At 43.7% G+C, this 25,902-nt stretch overlaps 12 protein-coding genes across 12 annotated transcripts; 7 read left to right on the top strand and 5 right to left on the bottom strand.

Moving 5' to 3' along the window:
• Positions 1-935: 935 nt before the first annotated feature.
• On the bottom strand, positions 936-5,646 carry BYT42DRAFT_590468 (S-adenosyl-L-methionine-dependent methyltransferase). The gene is made up of 6 exons (XM_051570495.1): positions 5,523-5,646; positions 5,061-5,456; positions 3,615-4,989; positions 1,777-3,545; positions 1,561-1,712; positions 936-1,499 (listed from the first exon to the last, which is right to left on the bottom strand). The coding sequence occupies exons 2-6, from the start codon at positions 5,152-5,154 to the stop codon at positions 1,251-1,253; spliced, it is 3,639 nt and encodes a 1,212-aa protein (XP_051418263.1). The 5' UTR covers positions 5,155-5,456; positions 5,523-5,646; the 3' UTR covers positions 936-1,250.
• An 864-nt stretch (positions 5,647-6,510) lies between these two features.
• Positions 6,511-7,546, top strand: BYT42DRAFT_596206 (putative methyltransferase-domain-containing protein; the record flags this gene model as incomplete). The annotated part of the gene is made up of 3 exons (XM_051570926.1): positions 6,511-6,754; positions 6,936-6,972; positions 7,036-7,546. 3 exons carry the CDS (start codon positions 6,511-6,513, stop codon positions 7,544-7,546), a joined length of 792 nt encoding a protein of 263 aa, XP_051418262.1.
• Positions 7,547-8,492: 946 nt separating this feature from the next.
• Positions 8,493-11,268, top strand: BYT42DRAFT_590459 (uncharacterized protein). The gene is made up of 7 exons (XM_051570494.1): positions 8,493-8,628; positions 8,714-8,752; positions 8,831-8,887; positions 8,944-9,184; positions 9,265-10,598; positions 10,654-10,970; positions 11,052-11,268. Exons 1-7 carry the CDS (start codon positions 8,530-8,532, stop codon positions 11,125-11,127), a joined length of 2,163 nt encoding a protein of 720 aa, XP_051418261.1. The 5' UTR covers positions 8,493-8,529; the 3' UTR covers positions 11,128-11,268.
• A 462-nt stretch (positions 11,269-11,730) lies between these two features.
• BYT42DRAFT_627848 (uncharacterized protein) lies at positions 11,731-13,435 on the bottom strand (the record flags this gene model as incomplete). Its single annotated transcript, XM_051572416.1, has 4 exons — positions 11,731-12,474; positions 12,538-12,642; positions 12,709-13,230; positions 13,292-13,435. The coding sequence occupies 4 exons, from the start codon at positions 13,433-13,435 to the stop codon at positions 11,731-11,733; spliced, it is 1,515 nt and encodes a 504-aa protein (XP_051418260.1).
• A 215-nt stretch (positions 13,436-13,650) lies between these two features.
• BYT42DRAFT_596204 (anticodon-binding protein) lies at positions 13,651-15,038 on the bottom strand (the record flags this gene model as incomplete). Its single annotated transcript, XM_051570925.1, has 9 exons — positions 13,651-13,751; positions 13,831-13,901; positions 13,975-14,069; positions 14,137-14,291; positions 14,358-14,490; positions 14,551-14,660; positions 14,728-14,808; positions 14,867-14,975; positions 15,036-15,038. The coding sequence occupies 9 exons, from the start codon at positions 15,036-15,038 to the stop codon at positions 13,651-13,653; spliced, it is 858 nt and encodes a 285-aa protein (XP_051418259.1).
• A 639-nt stretch (positions 15,039-15,677) lies between these two features.
• BYT42DRAFT_169842 (uncharacterized protein) lies at positions 15,678-16,733 on the top strand. Its single transcript, XM_051562358.1, has 3 exons — positions 15,678-15,892; positions 15,963-16,041; positions 16,115-16,733. The coding sequence occupies exons 1-3, from the start codon at positions 15,872-15,874 to the stop codon at positions 16,429-16,431; spliced, it is 417 nt and encodes a 138-aa protein (XP_051418258.1). The 5' UTR covers positions 15,678-15,871; the 3' UTR covers positions 16,432-16,733.
• BYT42DRAFT_590449 (Emopamil-binding protein) lies at positions 16,724-17,530 on the bottom strand. Its single transcript, XM_051570493.1, has 3 exons — positions 17,150-17,530; positions 16,878-17,090; positions 16,724-16,817 (listed from the first exon to the last, which is right to left on the bottom strand). The coding sequence occupies exons 1-3, from the start codon at positions 17,504-17,506 to the stop codon at positions 16,740-16,742; spliced, it is 648 nt and encodes a 215-aa protein (XP_051418257.1). The 5' UTR covers positions 17,507-17,530; the 3' UTR covers positions 16,724-16,739.
• BYT42DRAFT_590448 (ACT domain-containing protein) lies at positions 17,531-18,065 on the bottom strand. The gene has a single exon (XM_051570492.1). It carries the CDS (start codon positions 17,982-17,984, stop codon positions 17,568-17,570), a length of 417 nt encoding a protein of 138 aa, XP_051418256.1. The 5' UTR covers positions 17,985-18,065; the 3' UTR covers positions 17,531-17,567.
• A 75-nt stretch (positions 18,066-18,140) lies between these two features.
• BYT42DRAFT_608998 (uncharacterized protein) lies at positions 18,141-19,348 on the top strand (the record flags this gene model as incomplete). The annotated part of the gene is made up of 5 exons (XM_051571211.1): positions 18,141-18,299; positions 18,362-18,439; positions 18,515-18,580; positions 18,630-18,876; positions 19,315-19,348. The coding sequence occupies exons 1-5, from the start codon at positions 18,197-18,199 to the stop codon at positions 19,346-19,348; spliced, it is 528 nt and encodes a 175-aa protein (XP_051418255.1). The 5' UTR covers positions 18,141-18,196.
• A 2,612-nt stretch (positions 19,349-21,960) lies between these two features.
• BYT42DRAFT_169778 (uncharacterized protein) lies at positions 21,961-23,198 on the top strand. The gene is made up of 4 exons (XM_051562356.1): positions 21,961-22,654; positions 22,733-22,853; positions 22,923-23,022; positions 23,104-23,198. The coding sequence occupies exons 1-4, from the start codon at positions 22,028-22,030 to the stop codon at positions 23,123-23,125; spliced, it is 870 nt and encodes a 289-aa protein (XP_051418254.1). The 5' UTR covers positions 21,961-22,027; the 3' UTR covers positions 23,126-23,198.
• Positions 23,199-23,515: 317 nt separating this feature from the next.
• Positions 23,516-24,448, top strand: BYT42DRAFT_478216 (uncharacterized protein; the record flags this gene model as incomplete). The annotated part of the gene is made up of 2 exons (XM_051563653.1): positions 23,516-24,202; positions 24,284-24,448. Coding segments are annotated over 2 exons (852 nt in total), but the record flags the coding sequence as incomplete, so codon positions are not given.
• Positions 24,449-24,649: 201 nt separating this feature from the next.
• BYT42DRAFT_169806 (uncharacterized protein) lies at positions 24,650-25,316 on the top strand. Its single transcript, XM_051562357.1, has 2 exons — positions 24,650-25,238; positions 25,309-25,316. Exon 1 carries the CDS (start codon positions 24,748-24,750, stop codon positions 25,087-25,089), a length of 342 nt encoding a protein of 113 aa, XP_051418252.1. The 5' UTR covers positions 24,650-24,747; the 3' UTR covers positions 25,090-25,238; positions 25,309-25,316.
• Positions 25,317-25,902: the final 586 nt, after the last annotated feature.

Below are 25,902 nucleotides of genomic sequence, written 5' to 3'. Positions count from 1 at the left end.
AACGATTTACCCCCAAGAAACCACTGACGCCTCGAGACCTTCAGGCAGATCTAAAAGGCGCAGCAATCTGGGGAGTTGACCCTGGGGTGACATACGTTTTCGTGGCAGTGGATGGTTCTGGAGCAGAATCGAATTTGCAAGATCTTTACTCGCGAATATAACAAGGGCACCTATAAAAGAAGGCAATACACAGAAAGCGCTCCGGAAGTGAAGAAGACTACATCATCGTACGATTTGCGCTTTTTATGACGACGGTAATAGGTACGTGAATCTTTATATCACTGTTATGTAAAAGGTTAACAAGCATGTTTTGTAGGATTTAACAAGCTGAAGCTGAAAACACACATGGATAAACAGAAAGGAACCGCCGAGATTGCGAATTGTCTTCTGGCAGGGAGTAAGAAATACGATGCGAAAAAATCAAGTCCACGTCCCACGTCTGACAACGGTAAATGGCAGCCAGCATGTCCCAATGACACGCCGAGTGATAAGAAGAATACAACCATCGTTGCGTATGGAAACGCCTCATTTTCGGGAACAATGAAGGGACAAGTTGAGTGCCCCAAATACATCAATCGTGAAAAGGTTGAAACAACTTTCTTGGACACGAAAGGTAAGGAACGAACAAGAATTATTGGAGCGAACAGCAATAAACATATTCATAAAAACGAATACATAGGTGCCAGTCATAGTGGTCATGATTAACGAATTCCTCACGTCACAAATATGCCCGACATGTCAAACAAGAAGTGTGCAAAATTTGAAAGAACGTGGTGATTCCGGGGCGAAAATACAAGCTATCCTCATGTGTGAAACATGCAAGACCGGTATGGAATCGGGATGTAACGGCAGCGAAGAACATCCGTTCCGTTTTTTTATTCATGGCGCGCAAACTGAATGAACGACCGACGCCATTCAAACGACCACAACCAAAGCGAATGCCGATGAATGCAAGACGTCGGCGTCCAGTAACAAGTAGCTTGCCGAAACGCATTTGGTTACTTGTTAGGTGCCTTTATACTCACTATGATACACTGATGGTGAAAGCTCACTCGACTGATGAAGGAGCAGCCTGACTTGAGAGCTGATTCAACAATGCAGCACAGAGATGAGAAAAGATGGAGAAGCCTTGATTCTTAATAATGATGAACGATAATTTTTTGGGTGATGAATAAATGCACTGAATGAAATGATTGCGCCGTCGTACATAGAGAGAGATGGAATAAATTGATCTTGAGCACTACTTATCGTTATTCTATCTGTTGTTGGCCATTTCCACTTTCACACCAGTCTTGAATCATTGCCTCCTTTAACTTCTTGCCAAGGGCCAAAGCCAGTAACACCGGGACCGCATTACCCACTTGTCGATACATATCTCTTACAGCGCCATTGGTACCGTCAGCGGATGTACTACAAAAAATGAATACATCGGGGAATCCTTGAGCACGAGCACATTCGCGAACCGTAAGAACACGACGTTGATTTGGATGGATAACAGTCTGCCAATCATTCATCAGTTAGTTACAGCACAAGCAATATTAAATGTAGTTGGAGACTCACCCCCTGTTTGCCCATTGGCGACATTTCCGTCAACGTCGTTTGGAATTGTCCATTGAAATCCAGTCTACCATACAAGCCCTTCCAACCATTATGACGTGCTGCTGCTGAATCGTTATGTGAAAGACACCATGGCTTGAGCTTTTCAGGTAATGCTAGAGATAAGCGCAAAAACTGTTACGAAAGAATGAGCAGCAGCATAAAACTACCATTACTTACAAGAATGATCAGCCCCGGCTTCCATTCTAATGTTGTAGATACGTTCGACATTGATAGCATTGAAGGCTCTTGTAAAATGATTGTGTAGTTGATCAGAATTCTTTCGAACCCAGTTTTGGAAATCGGTCAAGGGAGGTCGATTGTACATCTGAACAATAGGGCCCACGATGCCTTGATTGCAAGCTTTCAGCTGTTTCACGGTGGACGGTGGTTCTGAGTCATCCTTGGGGTAAACGGAATTTGTATTCTCGTATTCGAACGCTGGTAGTTCAGAAATGCAATCGCCCACAGTAACTGTGGGCAGCGGTGCCTGACCATTGGTTCTACGGATGTAGTTGAAACTGGTACCGTCAGGCAAGCTGACTGCCAGAGTCGAGTTTTTCGGGAAGCAGGTAATGGGTTTAGGGAAATCAGGCAAAGTATGGCCAATCTTCGCACCCCAGATAAACAATCGACGACGACTTTGAGCCACACCATAATGACCTGCTTGCTGAATACTGAATCGTGTTTGATAACCCATACTTGTCAAGGTTCGCAAGATGTATTTTACTACACCCATTTGGATACCTCCTTGAATTTTGTTTTCGCCAATTTGTTCACCGCCAAGTTTGAAGTTGATCAAGCCGCGCACATTTTCCAAGAGGAAATAGGTCGGCTTATAAAAATCAACATAACTAAGGGCTGTGCATACCAGGGTATTTTTGATATCATCGGCCTTCTTAAATCGGTTGATACCACTGAAACCTTGGCATGGCGGTCCGCAATAGATGAAATCAATCTCGCCCGGAGCAGGCATATCTTTCAAAGGACGTCCCAAGTGATCCAACATGGGTTCCAACGTTTCATTTTGTGCGTGGAGGGCAATGGCTCGTTGTAATAGAATATTGGCACATTGGTTATATGCAACGGCACCGGGGAAGTTCTTCTCGAAACTCAACGAAGCGCTCGGCGAAAATTCAATCGCATACTTGGTTTCCACTACGCCCGTCATGTCCATACCACAAGTTAAACCGCCACAGCCGGAAAAGATATCGAGACTAATGAGGCGACGCTTCGTATTGTCGAAAGATGCTTCCTTCTCTAGTCTTGCCTTGCGGCCAGCCTTGCATACCTCACAACAGGTGACGCTATTGGCGTCAAGCGTCGTGACTCCATCGTCAGTCATTTTTGAGCGTATGTAGAACGAATCCGCGCCATCCTTGTAAGCTTGCAAATCGTCTATACGATCGATATGTTGCACCCAGCATGTACCTTCGAAGCATAGTACATCCACCGTCTGCAATTCGTTCGTAGCCAATAGCTCATGAGCATCCTTGGTCGGTACATCAGGATTACTCGATACGTCATAATGATTCAGAGTTGAGATAAGGGCCTGTCGTTGGAAAAGTCGAACTTTTGCCTGAATCGGTGAAATTGATTCTTTCACAACGTTGTTATTTTTGCGGCCACGTCTATTTCGAGGCACAGGACTAGATGCGGGAGACTGCTTTGCCGACTGTTTTTGTAGACCGACGATCTGACCAATTTGGTACGGTTCGTTAGGCTTGCCCGTGGTCATATAAACGAAATCATGCAAATGATATTCTTGCTTCATATATGCAAAACCACGGTCAATATTTTTCTCGTCGATCAGTTGAACGGTTTCGGATTCGGATTTTCGGCATCGTCGTTCACACGAAAGACATGGGATTCGGTGATGGTTGGCATTCTGGGTTTCCTCGTGGCGTCTCGCATCTTCGAATACAGCGCGGTTTGTATCGTACCAATATCTAAAGAATAAAAGGCATGAATACTTGCTGTGCTATTGAGTGTTTGAACCGTTGCTGCCATATAAAGACCTGTAAAACCACCAGTTCTTCTTTGCGACGTCCATGGGTTCTTTCTCATCCGTATTCAGATGAACAAGGTTGCATTTTCCCATGATACAATTGAGGTTGTTATTACTGCAATCGTCCAAAAGGAACAACTCTTTTTTCCCGGCAAATTCCTGAAGCACCGTTTCTTTACCATGGGAAAAATAACGGGCGTGGAACATGAGTTCCCGGGTTTTCTTGTCTTCGTACATGTACATAATTTGTGCAAACCACGGTTCGTCCGAATCGTTTCGCATGTACACATGATCGCCGACTTTGATTTTCTCGCCGTCAATGACCGCCTCTTCATAATAGGCACGATCGTCTTCCTTGACCACGATTTTACCGGACCACTTCACCTCTGATGTGTACGACTTGTAGAATAACTTTTCTTGCTCATGTTCGTCTATATCTCGAGACGAGGACGTCACCGCTTCAGTTACCGCTTCGGTGGCCGCTTCGCTAATAGAAACGAGACGTCGTGCAAACATATCTTTTGCGATCGTCGCAATATGTGTAGTCACACAGGTAGGGTTGGGATTTTGCAGCACCGAGAGGTTGATATTACGTACAGTGCGACGATTGTCAGTATCCTCGGCAAGCTCATCCGAGACTGCTCTCTTTCGTTTGGATTTTTGCCGTTGCTTTTGGAGCTCCACCAGCTTTTTCATGAGCGGACTAAAGTGAATCGCTGGTTCATCGTTTTCGTCTGCCCAGATAGTCAACTCTTCCACGATGAAACGCAAATGTTGGTGCACTCCTTCCTCCGTCAAAGGTATATAGTATCTTCGTTCGTTGGACGACGAGGAGCTGCCATCGCTTTCTCTAAGCTTTTTAATGAAACCACTATATGTAGCTTTCTTGTTCGCATGGAGCACCGTTTCGGCAATGTTGGCGATCGAGACTCGAGTGAAAATTGGATCATAGTAGGATGCATATTCAGGAGCCGGACACAACAATTTATACCAGCCATACTGTGTTTGCAACCAGATTTCGCCGCAACCGTCAGCATTCATATACACTTGCCAAAAGAAAATACACGTCAAATGAACTGGGGTGGTGACTGGACTGCTACCAAGAGGTTCGCCATCATCGTCTTCGTCGTCTATCTCTTCATCATCGGCTTCTTCATAAATGGCGGCGACGTCTCCAAAGGCACGGATGTCCATATTATGACGTCCAATATCGTCCAGGGTTCTCAAACGCTGACCATCGTTAACGTCGTAAAGAACAAAGTTATCAAGAGTGCGCATTGGCAGCGTATGATCGTCGGCTGATTCCTCTTCGGTCTGTTCGCCCATCACTTCGAGATTTTCACTTTCGACGACTGTATCCGGAGGTGACTCAAAATATTGCGCTTCTTTTTTATGAACGGGTTCATCATCAGATACGACGGATCTTGTATTTGGACTATAGAATTTTTATTTTTACCTGCTTTTAGTTTCTTTGCTGCGGTCGATGGACTGGCAGCCGTCGAATTTCTTTTTCCCCGTTTCGGACGTTGCTTCTCTTCGTTTGTATCCATCACCACATCACGGTCGGAACCCACTTGATTGCTTTGATCTTGCAAGACTATTTTTGCTACTGCTATTATTTAGCTATTCCGCTAATCTCTGCTTTTTGGGATTCACTTACTACGGTCCACTGTACCTTGTTCCATCTCCTCATCTTGGTTGACGGGAGTTGACCGAGTGGATCTTCGCGTTTGCTCCTTATATTTGCCTTTTCTTCTCGCATTCAGTTCAGTTTTCTTCAGTTCCGAAGTTGCATTTTTAATATCAAAGTTGTTTTGTTCCAAGACATGATAGACGCTGCTTGGAGATAAATCTACAGAAACACGCGACAGTAATAGTTACTAAACTGGTTTCAAATACACGAATTCAACAGACATACAAGAATCTTTGGACAGGAATCGATTGTATATAGTTGGATATTCTTTTCTCACAAGCTCATTGTAATCTGGGTTTGTCATGCGGCCGAATAACGCGACAAAGTACCACGCGACAAGAATAAGCGATGTGCGCGTTTCGCTCTCTGCTGCACCATCATGCGGAGGACATTGATTTTTTGGGTGGCTTGCGCACCTTCATCGGACATCTGCGTTTCAATCTACCGCCTGTTGTTCCAGGACAATATAAAACCGACATCCAGGGCAGGAACATTGTGTCATGTTCCAATGAGGACACTGCAGTCCACTCATATTTGGGGAAGTCAATAAATTGAAATTTCAATGGCATAAAGCCCATTTTGTTGCGCTATTTTCGATCGTCTAAAACACAGTCTACGATGGCGTGGATGGATGAAAGAGAATTCTACGACTGTGCATGCCTTGCTGATAAATGAAAATCTTCCAAAGTAATCAGCTCAAAACAAAATCTTTAAAAGTGTGTGCATAATGCAAGAGGCGTTAATGAATGGTGCTAACGCTCTCATGATAAAGACGAAGCAATCCTTTATACATGATTAACCATTGCTTCCTTTCGAACGTGCTGTCGTGACTGTCTGACCTTTTTTTTTTTCAGTCATGGAACCAGATTCCAACTTGCAAGTTATGATTGGCTGTTCGAAACAACTGGATTTGTAGTTGAGTTTTAACTGCATATTACAGAGACACCAATCGATGATTAGAAGAAGTGTCCAATTTGAAGTTCCGCATGTTTTTGATGATTTTTTTTTTCTGCATCGATCGTAAACTTCTTTACCTTTCTTTGCCCCTTTTATCCTTTCATTGATCCGCTCCTTCTTTTCCAGCTCAATGACGAAGTACGAATTGCCATATCAAATGCTCGATGGGATTCAGCTACATGCTACAGAAGCTGTGATCCTAAAGAAGACGGGCCGGGACGATGCGGGACGACACTTGGATATGGTCCTGAATCTAATGGAACAATTAGTTCAGTGGTCATATGATCGATATACCAACATTGAATTGGTCGACGGGGAAGAGGAGGAAAAGGAAGAAGACACATATCGAGTGCATCCTCATGATATTATGCGAGCCAATCAATTAGCTGGTCCTTTATTGCTGAAAATTGTCTCTGGCGAGATGCTACTGGAGGACGATCTGGACGATGAAAGGAGTAACAGAGCCGCTAGGTTGTTAGCGCATTTATCTGGTCGAGGAGGTAACTAGGGACTATTGCCAAGCCTGTTATTGTCTGGCCGGGAAAAAGACTGACACAAGGCTCTTAACAGCTGCTGGCGCCATCACTCGCACGTGGCATATCCCATATTTGAACGCTGATGGCAACCGTGATGAATTCAAGTTGAAGCTTCACGAACCAAGCTATATTGGAAACGATATAGGTTTTAAGACGTGGGGTGCGGCACCCTTATTAGCCAAGTAAGCACCTACCTATTTTTTCCTATCGATCAGTTGAACTGTGATGCTGACACAATCTTCAAGAAAATTATTACAACAGAATATCATTCCTGATATTGCGTCAAGAGATATTTTGGAGTTGGGAACTGGTACCGGCATGGTTGGCTTGGTATGCGACAAAATGGGAGCCCAAAGCGTTCAAGTGACGGATTACCATCCCAGTGTTCTCGAAAATGTTGCCGTGAACGTTGCTTTAAATGAAGCCAAAGCCACGGTATCCAAGCTTGATTTTGTGGAAGTAGCCAACAGTCAAGCCCCTGAATGGATTGCAAAGCGGTTCGATATTGTTATTGCAAGCGATTTGCTATACGAAATGGAGCATGCCGAGAATTTGCCAGTTGCCGTTGACATGCTGATGGAAAACGAATTTTATTTTATGATCCCTTTGCGAGATACCCATTGGCCAGAAGTTCATCGATTTGAAGAAAAAATGGAGCAGCTGGGTTTGCAGCAACGATTATGCATAGACTCAGAGAGACAGGAGGAGGAAGGCATTGTGCGTTATCGATATTACGAATATACACGGCTACCGTAAAGGAAACGATCGAACACTCATACCGAGCACTACTACATGTTATTACTTATAGATACACTACATTTTTTTTTGTCATCATTATGCACATAGAATTCATAAATATCCCACTAGCATTTTTTCTCGATAAGCTACCATTAATAAGCCTTTCGTCCTGTTTGTCCCCATTAAAAATAGAGATGACCGATACCTGGAAAAATATAAAGCACACTCCCATAGAATCAACAGTGCCATGTAGTGGGTCACTCTAAATTTGTGACACAGCACGCATCTTAAAGACAAGATAGACAAAGGTGCCATGCCGTCGTGGATACAGCATGCATACAGTAATCTGCTGCAGTTTGGCGATCGCAACATCGACATCTTGACCAATGCTTATGATATACTCTGAAACATATATTTACTCAATCGTTGCATTGATGAAGCCGGTTTGTTCGACAAGACTGGAACTTACTTGCGGGCGATATCCCGGAAAGCAAAAAACTACGGCCCATTACGGACGAGAATTGGTCAGCTAAAATACACCGTGTAACCATCAAGTTACTGGCAAGATGTCTTTGTCAGTATGATTTAGCTCGAAGATCACGCCATCACAAGAAGCATTATATGGACGACAAGTGCTGACTAATTTTAAAAACTATCTTAGGAACCTGTAGGTGCTGCCGTTTCAAGCCCTGTCTCTTCATTATATCACCTTGATTTTGAATTTCTCATTTTTGGCTAGAGTAACCGACTATTGTTAATAGTCAAAAAGCAAAGTTTGTCCATTCGTGATATGAAGAAAGCCCCGAAACTAATAATATGTGGGTTATCACTTATGAAAAAAGCGATCAATCTCTTTGACATCCTACATTTGAGTGGATGTGAGTTTCCCGATTCGATTGGTGCGTTTCACATGAAGTAGTCACATCTCCGACTTTTCCCCACATGTTCTTGACAAAGGCAAAAATTACAACTTTTACCTACATTACCCAGTTTCTTCCCTCATGTCGTTTCTGAACCAAGCAGGAGCAGCGGAATGCGGCCCTGTTAACCCAATGTCCGGGTTACTCAAACAGTTTCAGCGGGACAGGTCATTGCAACAGGTAACCACCTTCTTCGACCAAATCAACACCATGAGTATCACGAATACGAATAAAACCTAACATTTTGGGCTTCATAATCAACTAGGACCGTTTTATGGGTGCACAACAAGGCGAGAGTTCAAAGGTAAAAAAAAGTCTTCAAAGAAGTAGAAGGCAACGGTTGTGGAAAACACTGTCAGAATATTAAACATTCCCATTATAGGCAGGATTTCGGTCCCGGCCCATGCAAACTTCGTTTAACGATAGACAGGTATGGAAGGTATAGAACCTGTGTAAAAAAAAAAAAAAACAAAGTATCTCATACGCTCTTTATAGTTGAGCGAAGAATTTCTGCAAGAGAATGTGGCTATGGAGCGGCCTGCTGGCGTTTTTGATTTCCATGGCCTGAGCGGAGAACTGAAAAGGATTGAAGGCGATCCGCAGCTACAACACGGTGGAATGACAGGAGGTGACTGGGCAGCGGATTTCATGCAACAACAACCGATGCTTCAAGGTCCCCCACCCGAGCAATTTGAAGAATTCGAGAAAATATATCAGCAAAATCATCATGCTCAAGGTACCGTGAATTTTTCGGAATGAAACGAAAAGATCAAAGGAGGAGGAGGTGGCTAATGGATATTTATTTTGCGTCTATAGCACATAATTGGCATGAAGATTTCGCGGCATTTCAAGCCAATCACCCGGAGCAGATCGCAATGTCTGATAATGAAAAGGCTGCATTTGAACGAGCATTTGACGAAGCAAAGCAAGGCGCACAGGTTGATTGGGAATCCGAATTTGCCGCACAGGAAATGTCGTGGGCCGACGAGTTTGCGCAACAAGAAGGTATTACTGACAACGACGCCAATCAGGATGCGTTAGCCCGAACCGCCGCTATGCTCTTGGAATCGGTGGATGTGGAATCCAATCCAAAGTTCAAGAATTCTCAGTTCATGAACCTTATGAGGAAGTTGCGAGATAGCGAAGTGTCTATCCAAGGGGACAAAATGGTGGAAACCAAAGGAAAACAATCGGGCTGGGCAACGGAATTTGAACAACAGCAAGGGAACAAAACCGATTCGCAATCATGGACCAATGACTTCTTACAACATGCTGGCAATGTAACGAGTGGAAATATGTGGTCGAATGAATTCGCGCAAAAGGCAGAGCGTGGCTGGGCGGATGAATTCCAAACCACAGCTGGTCCTTCTTCAGCCGTGCAGAACGATTGGGCCGCCGAATTTAGTAAGCAAAGCAATATGAGTCAAACCGAGATGCATAAGCTATACGGTCGAGGCACCGACACCGACGACTGGGTTCAGCAATACCAACGCAACATTGCTCATCTTAAAACAGCTCAAGATGCAGAATGGGATTCCATGCAAAAAGATTGGGATCGTTATCGGCCAGAACAAGGACTCGGATACCGAGCCGATAAACCCCAATATCACAACTATACCTTTGTCACCAACAACCCCTACCTAATGAATCCCGCTGCCATCGACAACGTTGAGCATGCCAGTTTAGCCGACTCCATTTTGGCACTGGAAGCAAAGGCGCAGCTCCAGGTGTCAAATGCCGACGCATGGAAAGAACTCGGTCTGAAGCAGCAAGAGAACGAACGTGACGTTGCCGCCATTGCCGCTTTGCGAAGAGCCGTTAGCATGAGCCCCTCTTCCCTCGACGCTTGGCTCGCCCTTGCTGTCAGTTTCACCAACGAAAACTGTAGAGCTGACGCGTATGATGCCTTGGAACAATGGATGGTCAACAATGAAAAATACCAGCACTTGGTGCGACAAGATGCCAAACGATTGGATCCCGCCGTTAGACACAGCTACATAACCAACATGTTCCTAGAAGCAGCGAGAACAGCGCCCGGGGAAGAAATGGACGCCAACGTACAAGTTGGTTTGGGCATCCTCTTTAATGTATCTGAGGAATATGATAAGGCCATTGATTGCTTCAAAGCTGCGCTCGCAAGTCGACCTCAGGTACGGATACTGCTGCTTTGTCTCCTGATACACTGCCCTTACGCCGATCATTTAGGATTATGTGTTATGGAACAAACTGGGTGCCACATTAGCCAACTCCCGGGATACCGCTGGTGCTATTGACGCCTATTTCCACGCACTCGAAATTAGTCCTTCATACGTCCGTGCGCGATATAATCTCGCCATCAGTTGTATCAATCTTGGGCAACGACGTGAAGCAGCTGAGCATTTGCTTACTGCTCTTGCGCTTCAGCAGGCTGGAGACGCTGCTTCCGGTATGTCCGCCATGGTCGATGAACACGGTCAAACTGTCCAAGTTCCAGGAGGCATGAGCGACAATGTTTGGGATAGTCTGCGAATGTTGATGTTCATGTAAGTTTTCCCACTGTTGTCTTCCTATCTTATCTTTTCTTGCCGTTTTTGAGGATACAGACTAATCGATATGTTATTTAGGATGAACCGTGAGGACTTGGTGACAGCCTGTGACCGACGAAATATTGATGCATTTCGCCACGAATTCGATTTTTAGATATCATGTTCTTGATTGCACAAGCGATAAGAGTAATCCTCATTCCCAATTTTCTTGTCGAAGATCATCAACAGCACCTTGGTGCGTTTTTCCCCGCAACGAATTGATTTAATATACAAATTGTCATGATAAAGAGAAAATTATGCAATACTGGGATTCCTATGCAATGACTCTGTTGGGGTCATCGGATGTAAAAATATCGTAAATCTTCTTGGACATGGCCTTATTCACTTTATGATGACGCTGTGATAGTGAGTTTCGTTCGACCTACAGCCACCAAGAAGAAGAATGAGAAAAATGACATTGCGCATGAACCATCTGAAGATGACTTACCGAAAGATCTGCCAGCAGATCTTCTCTTTGTGCTACGTTTTCCAAGTTCTCATAATGGTGGAACAAGTGATAAACAGAAGGATACCGTTCGATGATGGCTTTCGCAACCGCTGGTGTGCAAAGCTGGACTTCCTGCAACATCTTGAACCAAACATCTTCTGGATCTGTACCCGATTGCATGCTATTGAAATGCTTGTATTTACGATTCATGGACTTCTTCCTGTAAAGGTAGTTAGCATGGTACAAAAAATGCAGAACAAGTAATAATATCTACCAATACAATGCATTGCCGATATCGGTTGAGATGCAGAGGATCCAATCCACAGAGTCCTGTGCATCTGATGTCGGTACAAGCATCACATTTTGCATGATCTGCAGTGTGGTCAGTGACCCTTCGATCTCGTCCTTGTCGGGTCCAGACAAAATATCGGCGGCCGTGCGCGATCGCCTGTTGTTTGCCCTGCTTGAGCCTTCCGAAGCCAATCTTAGACTCTCTTGACTAGATACAGGCTCCTCCTGTTGAATACTTTCCAAAACTGCGTTCTCGAACTGTCTGCGTTTCATCAAATTATGCTTCTTGTAATAAGAGTCCAGTCCTTCAATCATGAGTAAAATTTGCTTTTGTCCAACCGCGAGTTGCACTTCTTCCATTCGGGATTCCAGTTGCTGGCGTTTCACCAAGTGACAGATCTTATCCGCATCCAAGAGCACTAATACGAACGGTTCTTCTTCAATGGTCATTTCTTCGCGTGGGGTGAACTGTTGTGAATCGGTATCCCAATCTGCGACACACTTGCGACTCCATGTGATATCATAGGAATTATTTGGCTCTGTGAGCTCTACTTGCACTTCCTTTGCTGCCAAGACCGCCATTAACAAATGCCCTCGTTTTGTTTCCGCGAAATTGCGGTCAATATGCAGAATGATTTCTTTCAACGATTCATTACGATTCGAACGCAATCGGTTGACTTGCTGGAGCGTTTTCCGACGTAATTTTTCAGCTTCCTTTTGCTCCTATACAGCACGATTTTAAAATGCTGCATGTATGTATTGCTGAAAACCTTATTTTCAACGTACCTTGAGACGTTGTCTTTCTCTGCGTTTTTCCTCAGCTTGCAATTTTCGTTGCTGCGCGCGTCGCTCCTTACTTGGGAGATCGCTTGATCCTTTCGTGGTATCTTCCTTTTAGTATGCAAAGTGAGTGAAATGTTTCTTTTCGTAGAGTCTGATCCTGCTCATAAAATTTACCACGGCTGAAAGCTGGGAACCTGTTTCGGGTATAGAGGACTGCGAGCTGGCCAAATCGTCTTCCCACTCCTTTAGGAAATCCCAAGTATTGGAAGGCATAGCAAACTCAAAATTATCCAAATCAGTCAGGTCAGTCACTGGATTCTTATCGGAAGACAACGATCGAGATTTGTGAGAGAGGTCGGTTGCTTGACTGTCAACGAAGGCCACCGCATTGTTTGGTCCTTCACTTCTTTTCCGTTTACGACGATCTATAGTGATGCTACTGAAAAGCTCATCGGCAGAAGGTAGTGCATCGCCGTCCAGATCAAAGCTGGAAGTGAATCGATTCGCTGGGGACAATATGGGTGATGTGGCATTATTGCTATCCACTTCCGCAGTACGCGTGTCGGCATAAGCGGTTCGAACATGCACATCTTCATGTAGAGTAAGAATCTCAGTATCAGGCACTTGGTCTTCATCGTCCGACACAACGACAATAGGTATCTGAGAATCGGTCTTTCGGGTTGGTTTTTCTAGAAGCTGCACAATATTGTTAAGCCGAGGATCGCCGGCAAGTACATGTAGTCTTTGTGCCTGTTACCTGTCCGTCCCATATTCGATTGAGCGTAACTTCTACGCTTTTTGTCTTTTGCAGGTCCAACCGAATATCGTCATCTGTACATGAATCACACAGTTGACGCACTTGTTGCACCATGGCCGTCAGATCGACATCGTCACCGTTCATGAAATCTTGATCAAACGGACAAAAAGAGGGAAAAGAAACCAGCTTTGCGGAGTTTCTCGTACCCTCTCTTTTATTTTCAAAGCGCCAAACCTCAATTCAGTGGATCCGTAACTGTCCATCGTATCAGAAAACTATAAAGAATTATCTTTAACCATGTATCAAATCGGATGCAAGCCAGTTTATGTTGTTGAATGATGTTTATCTACATTTAAAAATTATAACTCTAATCTCTTTCCAGCAGTTCTAGTGAATGATGACAGTTGCCACTCAACATCAGCATCTGTCAGATCAACCGTGCCCAATCGAATTTCGTAAGCTGTAAAAAAAAGTAGCAATTTGTCAGTATATCATGCAATAAAGGGATATCTTCCCCATAACACGCCCACTGAACTTACGTCGCATTTCGAATCTCGGTCCCACTTCTGCTAATTCTACCTCTTTGCCCGTCTTTACAAAAACATGATGTCTATGGTACAAAGAATATGTAAGAAAAGAACTCCATGGAAAAAAAAGCACTGGTTGATCATATTTTTTCGTACCTGAATGAAATATAATCGTTTTCGTTGGAAAACGTCATGACACGTTTGCTGTCTTCTTTGGGAACAGGGAATAAGTACTTCAGAATGTTAGTTATCTACAAAAAAAACGGATGAGAACCGAAATGAGAATCAATCGACATACAGGACTTATGTGATACGTACCCTATGACTTAATTTTGTATTGAAGTTATGGAATATTAAATGTGGGAATGCTTCGGAAACCGTGCCTTGGTCTTTAATATCGTGTCGAAGAACAACGTTGTGAAGGGAGAAATAGGCGGTTGGACCATAAGGAAAGTGACATACGACCATACCATCTAAAGTATCATTGTTAATTATGTGCCTCTCTTTGAGCTCTTTATGTTATTCTCTGAAAAACATACCAGGCTGACCACGATGTTCATGCAAAATGATAAGATCTGTGACTTCGTTGCTTCTGCAAGCCTCCACAATCTCTTTCATAACATGGTTACCACGATTAATACGTTGAGAATTAGGGAAAACAAGTCGCATTTCCTAAATATGTGCATTAGCATAGCCCTTTTTTTTGCCTCCACTCACGGTTTATAATAGTACCTTTGAAAACTGCTGTAATCGACTGCTAGGATCTCGGGAAGTGGTAATCAGAATTTTGGGATCAAAGACACCAGCCCTCGCATATTCGTCATCTTCGTGTGTAGTGAGATCTATAAAGACGCACAGAGTGAGTAAGTCGATGCGAGGCATTACAGCTTGAGCAGTTGACATGTTTACCTTCTTGTGCTTGATCAAAGGGAAGATCAGCTCTCAAATCTTCTCCCACATTGCGCAATTCAGTGGGAATAGGCTTGCCCTCTATACATATGATATGAGACCAAAGCAATCGGGTATGAATAGCGACAGTTGTCCTTACGTTCAATGGCCTTTTTGATCGCTTGCTTGCGTTCAAAAATGGTGCGTTCTTTCGCTTCGAGCGATTTTCTGTAGAGATATTCTCGGCGCAATCGAGTATTTCTTCGAATCTACCACACATAATTTTAGGAACGGTACAAAAAAGCCAAACGTGCATCCGCGGTAATTACCATGGTGTTCTGAAGCTGACTGAATAACAAGTGTTCAATCGATCGGGGAAAAGCCCGCAGTAAAAGGAAAAAGAAGTCCTCCAAAAAAATTCTGTGACTGTTGATATTCTTATCGACTCTTGGGGCCTCTTTTTTTTTCTTTCCCAAAAATTGCCGAATGTCCCACATTGTGTTTCGCAGTCTTTGCTGGAGGCAGCACAGGGCACAATGCCTTGCAGTTGGAAGTAAATTTTTGCGACCTTATAATGTATTCATGGATTGTACATTGCACACGTTTAGCGGAAGACTCCCTTTCTGTAGCGTAAGCTGGAGTTGTATTCACGTTTTTGGATGAAAATCTGAGACTCGCAGGAATTGGGGCTTTTAACTGTCATCCAAAGTAAGGAAATATCACCAGGAAACAAAAAAAGATGTAGCTGTTGGCTTCAATAGCAGTTAATGATCATGAAAAATCTGAGAAGGTGAACTCTTTGCGACCGCAGACTGGCGAGTATAGTATGAGACCACACCAACTAACGCAATAAGCTTATTTTAGAGACGAGCCGCAGTGATAAAAAAAAAAAAAAAACTGGCAGAATCCCAACCATTGCAGAGAAAGTGGCACATGATGTCCAGTTTGCGCCGCAGTAGCTTTGCAGACGCTTTGTCTCTTTTTATCAATGATGCGGCGTTTTGGATTTGAAACTCAGTAGCGTGGTTTTTGTGGGCTCCATGTTACGAAAAGCGCACTAAGCCACTATCTGACGGGCACTGCTACAGTGCAAAAAATTTAAAGCGGGCCCAGTGGAGCGAATACTTTTGCTCGTTTCTTTTTTTCGCTACATTGCATCAGCGTCATGCCCAAGAATAAGGGAAAAGTAAGTCGTCAAGTTATTCCTCTCTCTTCTTTATGCCAGGGTAAGCTCATCATAATCTGTATGATTTTAGGGAGGTAAAAACAGAAGAAGAGGAAAGAACGAGAACGAAGGCGACAAACGCGAACTCGTCTTCAAAGATGAAGGACAAGGTAAGATTAGGATTCTGGGTAGTTGGAATGACTGAAAAAAATTTACATTTTGTTTTTTTTTGTTGCTTTGAAGAGTATGCGCAGGTGTTGAAGATGCTTGGCAACGGACGTTTGGAAGCGCAATGTTTTGATGGCACCAAGCGACTGGGGCTCATTCGTGGCAAAATGCGCAAGAAAGTGTGGATCAACCAGGGTGATATCATCTTGTTGTCGTTGCGTGAATACCAAGACGATAAGGCTGACGTGATTGGAAAATACTCTCCTGAAGAAGCACGACAGTTGAAGAACTACGGTGAATTGCCAGATACTACCAAAATCAACGAGGCCGAAACCTTCGGTGGAACAGAAGAGGACGAAATTGAGTTTGATTTCGATATTGATGAGATCTAAAGGGTATCTCTTTGGATTTTTGTCTTTTTCTCAGTTCTTGTTCATCTTGTCCTTTTTTCTTGAAACTCCTGATTCCATGTTTCTGACTCACCTGTATACACAAATTGCAGCCAACTATTTAGTTTAATGCGGACTTCCCTTTGTACATGTTCTTCGTATGTTTTTGTTTTTCTTTTTTTGGGGATTTCTCCTTTTTGTTTTTATTCTTATGCCCATACATCCTGGACGTGTGAAAAAAAAAAAAACAAAAAAACCAAAAGAAAAGAATAAAGACACACCAATAGAAGCATCACATTTATGTGTCTCTACTAATTTACTTTTTTAGACGTTTCGTTCAATGACTGTGAGATTCTCTTGATACTTTGACTAAGCAGCACGATAGGAATCTACCAGCACGTTTAAATAATGGATGCCCGACAGTTGTCAATTCAATTCCAAAAACGTACCACTAGCCATGGAGCATTGAAGGCTACGAAATAAATCCAGAAATAAACAGGGTGAGGATCACAGTTCTTGAATCCTTCAGGTATATCCATCACAAAATACAATGACGTGCTAAATAAATGGGCGATTGATGCGATCAGTTGGTACAGGTATTGCAGAGGTAGACTCTGCCATATACAGTATGCTGTTATGATGCATAATGGTCCCCAGATAAACTGTTGGGGGGAAGGTTTAGCACGATACACGTAAAGGATAACACGCTGATATGCCTTACCACGGTGAGGGTTTCTATAGCAATCAAAAGAGGATCAGCTGTCACGTATCGGGAATCACCGTGGGCATATTCTTTCCAAACTTCTGCTAGAAAATCCGAACGAGCAGGCACACGGTGACGATGGGTTATCCAGTAAGCTTCCAGGCCACAGTGCAAACAAGCGCACAGAACGAACCAAGTGAAGCGTAACGCTTCAGATGAGCTGAGGATGCGTTTATTCTTCTTGGCAAGAGAAAAGGCAGATGCCACAATGGAGCCGATTACTAGCAGAACAGAGGCTACTAACTGAAATCGAGGTGTCTCATTAGCCACGTAGTGGGGTATGTCAAGTGTGAGGGGGTAATAAGGGTGGTGCATCTAAGTGATGGTGTAAGAAAACTTGCTGGCGGCCAAAAAAAAATCACATTTTTTTTTTATTTTATATTTCCAAAACAGATTTGCCTGGCTTCAATACGATGTTTTTTGTACTGCTTAACACGCCAATGGCCTTTTCCAACACGGTGTCCTTGATAAACACATAGTCTGTATCGTAAGTGCTAACAACGAAAACTGGGATTTGGTTATCTCGTAGCGGGTCAATGATGCTGGCCAGAATGCCGACCAAACCGAATTCCATTTGGGCGTCCACTTGTAATCCGCGCCAGCCTCCTTCAGACTTGGCTGACTGAAGCGCGTTATGGGTATCAACGCCGGAAGGGAGCACCAGCGAGATCTCAGAGGCCGTTTTAGAAATAGTGTACCATGGCAAATCCAAAAGTTGGTGCGGGAGTTTACTATCCTTTGGTAGCTGGTAGAGAGAAAACTCGTCAGGTAAAATACGCAAAGCGATGTGCATGGTCAGAAATAAGAGCCAGGTCAAGGGGAAAGCAGTATGGGATCGAAAGATTAATCTTACCAACTACCATATTTGTGCATATGACACAGTTCAGGATGCTCCGACACGCTGTCAGGTGGGAAAAGCGATGCATTGGCTTCCCATTGTATTTTTAAGGCTGAGTTTGCAAATAAAAAAAAGAAGTTGCTTGATTGATCCAAAATTTTTTCAGTATGTGGTATGCAAAAACGTACTCGCCTGTGCAAGTCGGTTCCATCGATGGAACCGACACGGTACCTCACGATCATGCCGTTGAGAGAGCTTTGACTGCACACTGTAAGGAAGTTACAACACGTTGAAACCGCGTCATTATTCAACTTCTCCATCGCCAATGTCAGATACTGCTCCAAAGCATTTAACCACTGATCCAAGAAAGACTTTATTTGTTGCTCGCCTCAACCTCTCTACCACTGAAGGTATGACGTGGTTGTCACTATGTATCAGATGAACGGTGCCAAGTGTTACAACTATATTTTTTTATATTGTAACAGAATCCTTGCAAAAGCTCTTTGGTCGCTTTGGTGAACTCGATCAGGTTATACTCATTCGTAATCAAGGTAAAACGACGGTGTCCTAATCTTGACTCACCGAAGCGTTTAAATATAGTCATTGTAGTGACGGGAACGTCCCAAGGTTATGGCTTTGTCACCTTTCGTCGATCTGCTGCAGCCTCAGAAGCTTATAAACGCGCTCATCACGCTGTACTTGACGAACACGTAATCTTGGTAGACTATGAACGAAGTCGTATCATGAAAGGATGGGTTCCACGTCGCTTAGGAGGTGGTTTTGGTGGCCAAAAAGAAAGTGGCCAGCTGAGATTCGGTGCCAGGGAACGGGGCTTCCGCGAACCAATGTAAGAATGCATATTTGTAATTTGGTGCGCAATATCTGACGAAAAGCCCTTATATCTAGTAATCTGCGAAGGAGTGACAGACGAGAACCAATTACTATTTTGCCAGATCAACGGTACGACGATAACTGGCGAGACAGTGACGGATATTCGACCTCCAAATCAGCATCTCGTTACGCATCGTCTTCCCACAGGCATCGATCTTCCGCACCGGATAGGCACCATCATACGGAACGCTCCCACAAAAGACAGCGAAGTCGATCACCAGATGATTCGTACAAAAGACGATCAGCGCACAGATCTCGTTCATCTCACAGCAATCGACATCGGTCCCGTGATAGTCATCGTCGATGAAATATTGCAAACATTTTCTCAACGTTTTCAGTTGCCACCGTCCCTGCCTTTCTAGACTGATACGTGCACGACCGTTGCATTCTTTAGCTATTGCGCAGTCGACAAAGCTGCCATGCTTTGAATAATTCAATTGATTTGAGCCCGAGATATTCTTGGACGAGCTGGGCTTTTTCCGCCCTGAGTGAGCCGAATTTGGGGGCTGGAAAGACAAATGGGGCGCTCAGTGCCATGTTGGCAAGTAAATCGTTGGATAGAATCACCGATTGATGTATGTAACTATCTTGACGTTAAATGATTATCTTTCAAAAGACCATTAAAAACCAACCAAGGTCTCCCTTTCTCACGCGTGATTGAAAAATTTTGCTTCTCCCTTTACCTTTTTCTTCCCCCTTTTTTTTGCCTTGGTGGCCAATTATAATTGAATTATTCTTCACGGACAAAGTGGTCGATTATCGACGACCCGTTGCTTATTAATGTCCGGTGAAACTCACGAAGCATTTCGTTTGTTACCGATGCACCGTTGAAATATAGGCAGTAACACAAGAAGCATCCAAAGGCACCAGCTAAGGAAAACAAGATGGTAGAGAAAAGAAACTCCGTTTTAGGTGGAGATGATTGCACAGTCCTGCAAATCAAATCCATGCGAAAATACAACACCACTCACCACAGGAAACCAACTCAAACTTCACCCGGAGGTGTTGATAAGCCTTTTTCTAGTTATTGTTATTGATATGTCTACGGGAGCACTGGTGGCGCAGCCGAGAAAAACCTTCTTGAGTATGTTCTAGAGAGGTAACGCATAATTCGAATTCTTGATATGCTGCTCTCGAATATCTTTGGCCCAATAGCTGTAAGATGTCTTCGGTGCAGGCACTTGGGCGGTAAAGTTCTTGAACTATTTTTAATCGGTTTTAACTCTGTGAAGAATCCAATCCAAAGGGAATCAGATATCAAAACCGGTATGAATGATCTCTGAGGAAATAAATCCCGGTTTTTCCTGAATGGCCAAGGACCAAGCGGTACATAACTTCTCCCCATGATCAATAGGGCCAATATATTTACTGTATAAATTACTTGTCCCTAAAGACATCTGGACTGATCTAAACACATTCTTGACGTTACGATTATCTGGACTCCTTTCTCCACTTTATTACCTCATTGAACAGTTCCCTGAGAGCATGCTCGGTTTCTGCAAGGCAAATAGTAATTTAATGGTGAAGGGGCCGAGTTAAAGAAACTGCAAAGCACGAGGTTACTAAATAATATTGAGACAAGCATTTCCAATCTTCGTTTCCACGAACTGAATTCGCTTGGTATCCGATCAAGTTTTGTTTAGCAATCCAATTGAAGAACGATCGCAATAATTTCGAGATACGATATTTGGGAAAAATTCCTGCAATAAGGCTTGGAATAATCAAGACCTTCATACTTAATTTAATATTGACTTGCTCTGTGGTTGATCGATAACAATAGCCGATGTAAAATAAAAACTGGCAATTCAGCTGGTTGAATGATTTCACAAATATCTAACGACGGTGAAGCGTCTTTACAATTGCAGTTAGAGATCCAGTTCCTAAGCAACACAGGGTCGGCTTGCCCATGAGCAAATGTGATTGCCAGAAAATGCAGCGCTATAAAAGCCAGAGGTCATATCGGAAAAACAACACTTATCTCAAGCAGTTGCTTAATGTCTAAACAACCAAAACGTCCTTACTGAGGAAAGAACAATTGAAAATCAGAAAAACGTATGTTTGCGCCTAACGAACCGTCATACATGGTTTTAGATCCAAGCATCAGAGAACAAGAGGCTGATTGCTAATAGCCACTAGCTTAATATGAAGATAAAGGTATGATATGAGATCACGAATCTATCAATCGTTTGCTCCAAAAAATAGACCTACATATTTCAATAGATCGATTCCACATCCTTTCGATAATTTAAGACCTACTTGATGCGTGTCCATACAGAGATACAATATAGTATCATTGGTATTTTAGACCGGAAGACAGCATGTAAAAGTTCTACCGTAGGGCAGAAAGCCCTCGAATTTCATGAAGAGAACCCAAGTAGTAAAGGCGATTCAGATGATTGGTGGCGTCGTTTTGCCAAGCCGCAACAAGCAGGCGAGACTTTTTGCATAGTTCATTAGTTGCAATGGTGACAAAATGCCAGGTTTTTTTTTTCTTTTTTCGTCTTTGAACTGTATGAGGATCAGTTGCTGCAACTTGCAGGATCGTGTTCTTTGGTCTTTTTGCTCAGTAACCTAGGGTGACTGACTGCGAGAATGCATAAAAATAAAAGATATCGATTATTGCTTGATTTTATATCATAAGTAGCGTGGAAGCAAAAACCTATTCCCTTTTCGAATATATAGATACATTGAAGAAATGACAATGTTTGTACATAAAAGCAGGGAAAGTTCCCGAGAATGAAATGGCGCCCTGGAGGTGAAATAATGTGTCGCCGTTGTGTGACGACGGGAAATGAACAAGACACGCGGACCAAGCTCTGACATACTGCGACGATGACTGAACCACGGCGGTTCAGGAACCAAAGTATATGTCCATGATATGGTACTGGAGAGGGGATAGGCCATGAAAGGTATGTATCAAGGGTAAAGGGGAAAAGGAGAGCTTGCAAAGACAACGGATGACAGAAGAGTGGACATCGTTGGTGATAGCCAAAAGAAGAAAAAGCTGCGTGCAACATTCAATTTAGACTTTCCACCGACAAAAAAAGCAAAATGACTTTTTCTCTGTTTATTCTTGGGAAAGATATACTTTGTCCTTCTACTCATCCATGGCCACCAAATCGGGCAATGAGGACACTGGTACGCCATCCGTGAATCCTAAACGGAAATCTATTTTATCCGACCTCGGCATCAAACCCGGAGCCGCGCCGCGATCCTCTTCGGCTGCAGGGACGACCAAGCCCGCAACAACGACGGTCAAGCGCGCTAATACAGTCACTGGTGCAGGGCGAGCGTCGGTCACACCCAAAACAACTGCTCGACCGAGGCCTAGTTCCATCGTCGGCGATGCGAAACTGTCAGGGAAAGAAAGTCCGGAATTCAAAACTGTACCTTCATCACCGGCGGTGCAGCGATCGACCAGTGTCCGAAGTCGAACAAGCAACTCGTCATCCGGAAGTTCGGCTGGACGCAAGACACCTTCTTCCATTACTGTGGATCGCTCTCATCGTAGCTCCGCCCCACTCGGTTCTCCTACGACCCCGACACCTACAGCTAACAAACGCCGGTCCATCGTTCCCACCACGTCCTCTCAGCGACCGCCTCCTCCGCGTTCCCCTTTGACGCGAAGAGCATCAACCGTTAGCACTGCCACCACACCAAGCAACAGTACCAAACGGTTATCCTCTACTGCGGGATTGGACCTCACTCCGGAACTGAAAACGCTCAAGGAAAAGGTGTGTGATCATGCGATCCCAGAATCAAATAACCATCGGCAGCTAAAGCATAGTTTCACTTCATTTCATAGCTGGCAGAAAAAGAGGAGTTACTGGCTCAAAAGGAATCACTGTTGCAAAAGTTGCAAGAGCGTGTTGATCACCTTGAAAAAGAACGCGGTGAAGTTTTGGAATCAGAAATGCCGATGCTTTCCTCTTCGTCTGTATTGATTCCATGTGATCGTCCCGTGGAGTTACCTGCTTCTAATAATGGTCAGCTGACTGACAGCAAGGTACCAAATCACCAAGCAGTTACGGAGATTAATTCTGGCAGCGACACTTCAAAGACGAAAAGCGGATCAGACGGCGTTGCTGCAGAGCACATTAAGGTAAGTGAAAAGGCAACGGATGGATTGATGACAGAGGAAAGAATGATGTCAAATTGACTGGATGGATTGGGAACTGAGCAGGCTGCCATTCGACGTGAAGTAAAACAAGAACTGGAGAATGCTCATAAAGCAGCTATGGATAAGCTCCTAGAAGAGCAAGAAGCAAGATTACGTACCGAACTGGGTATACAGCGGGCTGAGCATGAAGAGGCGTTGAAACAGATGCTCGCCGACCATCAGCGGCGTATTTCAGAACTTCAACGGGAATACGAGGTATATACAATGGAGCGTACAATGTGGGAAGCAAAAAACTGACAAAGGCGGGTGGGAATTCTTGGTTCAGGCAAAAGCGGAAGCTGCGTCGCAGATCAAGCGTGAAGAACTCGAAAATGCCTTGGCTCAAGCACAACAAGGCCATGACAACGAGACCTCCAAATTGCAGGAAAAAATCCGCGCTATGGAAACCCAGTTGGATGAATCGCGAAGTGTGGCGCATTTACGAAAGGTAGAACAACAACTCGCGGATACCCAAGCTACCTTCGAACAACACAAGCGTCAATCCCAGCAAACAATAGAGAACTTGGAAAAGCGGTTCCGTGACCAAATGCAGCAGGTGCAGAACGGTAGCGACGATGCGGCACAAGCATGGTTGGAGAAACATCGTGGAGCTCAGCAGGAAGTGAATCGGCTTCACGATGCGTTGCAACGGCTGGAGCAAGACCATCTTTTGGATCTTGAACAATTGAAAGAAACGCATCAACAGGAACTGGAATCATGGCAAGAGAAATGTGAAGCAAAGGAACAATTGATGAATGGACTTTCTGAACAAATCGAATTGTTGCAGTCCAAGGTCGAAACCTTGCAAACATCGTTGGAAGAAGCCACCATTCGTCTAGAACAGCATACGTCGTCCTCCACACGGACCAGTCGTGAAGGTTCACCGAAAGGATCCGTCGCGACCGCGAATGACGATGCTAAGCTGCATCAACAGTGCGAAGCACGCTTGCGAGCACGACAGCAAGAAATAGATGAACTGCAAGCTAGAATTGTAGTGTTGAAAGAATCCCATGAGCAGCAACTCAATCGGTTGGTCCAGGAAAAAGCTCGCGAACTGCAAGAATTACAAAAAGAATTTAGTGTGTTGACAGAAACACAACAAAAAGATACCACACAATACGAGGTAAAAAAAAAAAAAAAAAAAAAGGGTCCGAAATTTATTGCGAGAGAATGAAGAAAGCATGTGTAGTGACTCGGTTGATAGGAAAGATTGCTTTCTATTGTGCAACAACACAGCAAAGAGATCACCGTGCTGCATGAACAATACCAAATATTGATCGATAAGAAAGACCGTGAATTGGAAGACTACGCATACCGAGTCAAGGCACTTGCAGCGCAACGACAAAAGGAGATGGATAAATTGCGTACAGAGACAACAGAGAAAGTTGTTTCTTTAGAACGCCAGATTGAAGGCTATGAGGTGAGTTGGTTGTTTTATTTCTTTTCTCTTTCTCTGTTTATGGCTTTTTTTGCCTTTCTATTTCATGGAAACCTGGTTTTTAAGTCTTTCGATCTTGATGTCTTTTATGCGAGAGGAGGGGGTGGGGGGGGGAGGAGGGAAGGGATCGTTGTTACATACGAATGGTCAATATATCCTTGGATGCATACACCGATGTGTAGATTATTGAGGTTATTGTGATACCTTGTGGGGGATGAATTTATATTTTAATGCTCATTGGCACCGTTTTTTTGATATGCTCTCTTAATCTTTGTCTCTTATTCTTGGGTTGGGCTTGGGGATGTATAGTATTATACCTTGATGATTTAAACATTCTGTTGCTTTCTTGCCTCTTCACCTTTTTTCTTTGTACATTTACTTTTTTTTCATTTTGTTTACACTTGTTCTTATTTCTTTGTGTCTATCGACTGTATCCAACTTTTTGCTCTGTTTATCCCTTTTTTCCCTTTCCTATATTACTGCTATTCATATGGTTATTCATGTGGTTTTTCATTTCGTTTATTTATTGTTACCTTATATCCTGTATCCACTGCCATTTTCCCATATTATAGGATAAATTGCGCGTTCTGGAAAATCACACCGGTGAACTGCAATCTTTGGTGCAACAACTACAAGCACAAGCCAACACAGACAAAGCAACTATCGACCATCTCGAGCGCGAAACTGCCAAGCATCAAGATGGAAATAACCAGTTGGTCCGGTAAGTTGTAGAATATGTACTACTTTTTTTATGGTTGTTCTAACTCTTTTTCGTCCTTGGGAATTTGCAGTTTGGTGGAGCAGCTGCAAGGCGAGGTGCAGCGAGGACGGTCCATTTAATACAGCTATGGATACGTGATAGCATAAAAACAAATAGTAATAAAAAAATACACCCGTTCCCTTCTGTCTCTTGAAAAATTACGTTGGAGATAGAACTTTACAAAGAATCAGCAGAATGCCGAACAGAGAGAGATATCCAGATCTCTATGATACCATTAGTAAGTGTATGATGCACGGTCCGTGTGGAACAATGCATCCGAGGGCTCCATGTATGGAAAACGGTTCCTGTAAGAAGCGTTATCCGCGTTCCTTCAACGAAGCGATTATCGAAGATCACAGGGGTTACCCTTTTTACCGTCGCCGCGACAATGGTGATTTCGTGGTCAAGAACCATGTCGAACTGGATAATAGATGGATTGTTCCCCACAATCGATACCTCTGTGCAAGGTATAACGCTCACATCAACGTCGAAATCTGCACTTCTCTGGAAAGCGGCAAATACCTGTACAAGTACGTGTACAAGGGTCACGATCGTGCAGCAGCAGCAATGCATCGTGCTGATAACGACTGAAATGCTCAAGAGAAAGTGGACGACATCACACGTT

This window comes from Radiomyces spectabilis, assembly GCF_025331425.1.
Source record: "Radiomyces spectabilis strain NRRL 2753 chromosome Unknown BYT42scaffold_19, whole genome shotgun sequence".
Taxonomy (NCBI): domain Eukaryota; kingdom Fungi; phylum Mucoromycota; class Mucoromycetes; order Mucorales; family Radiomycetaceae; genus Radiomyces; species Radiomyces spectabilis.
Note: the sequence above shows the minus strand (reverse complement) of the source record. Positions and strands in the feature narration are given on the sequence as shown.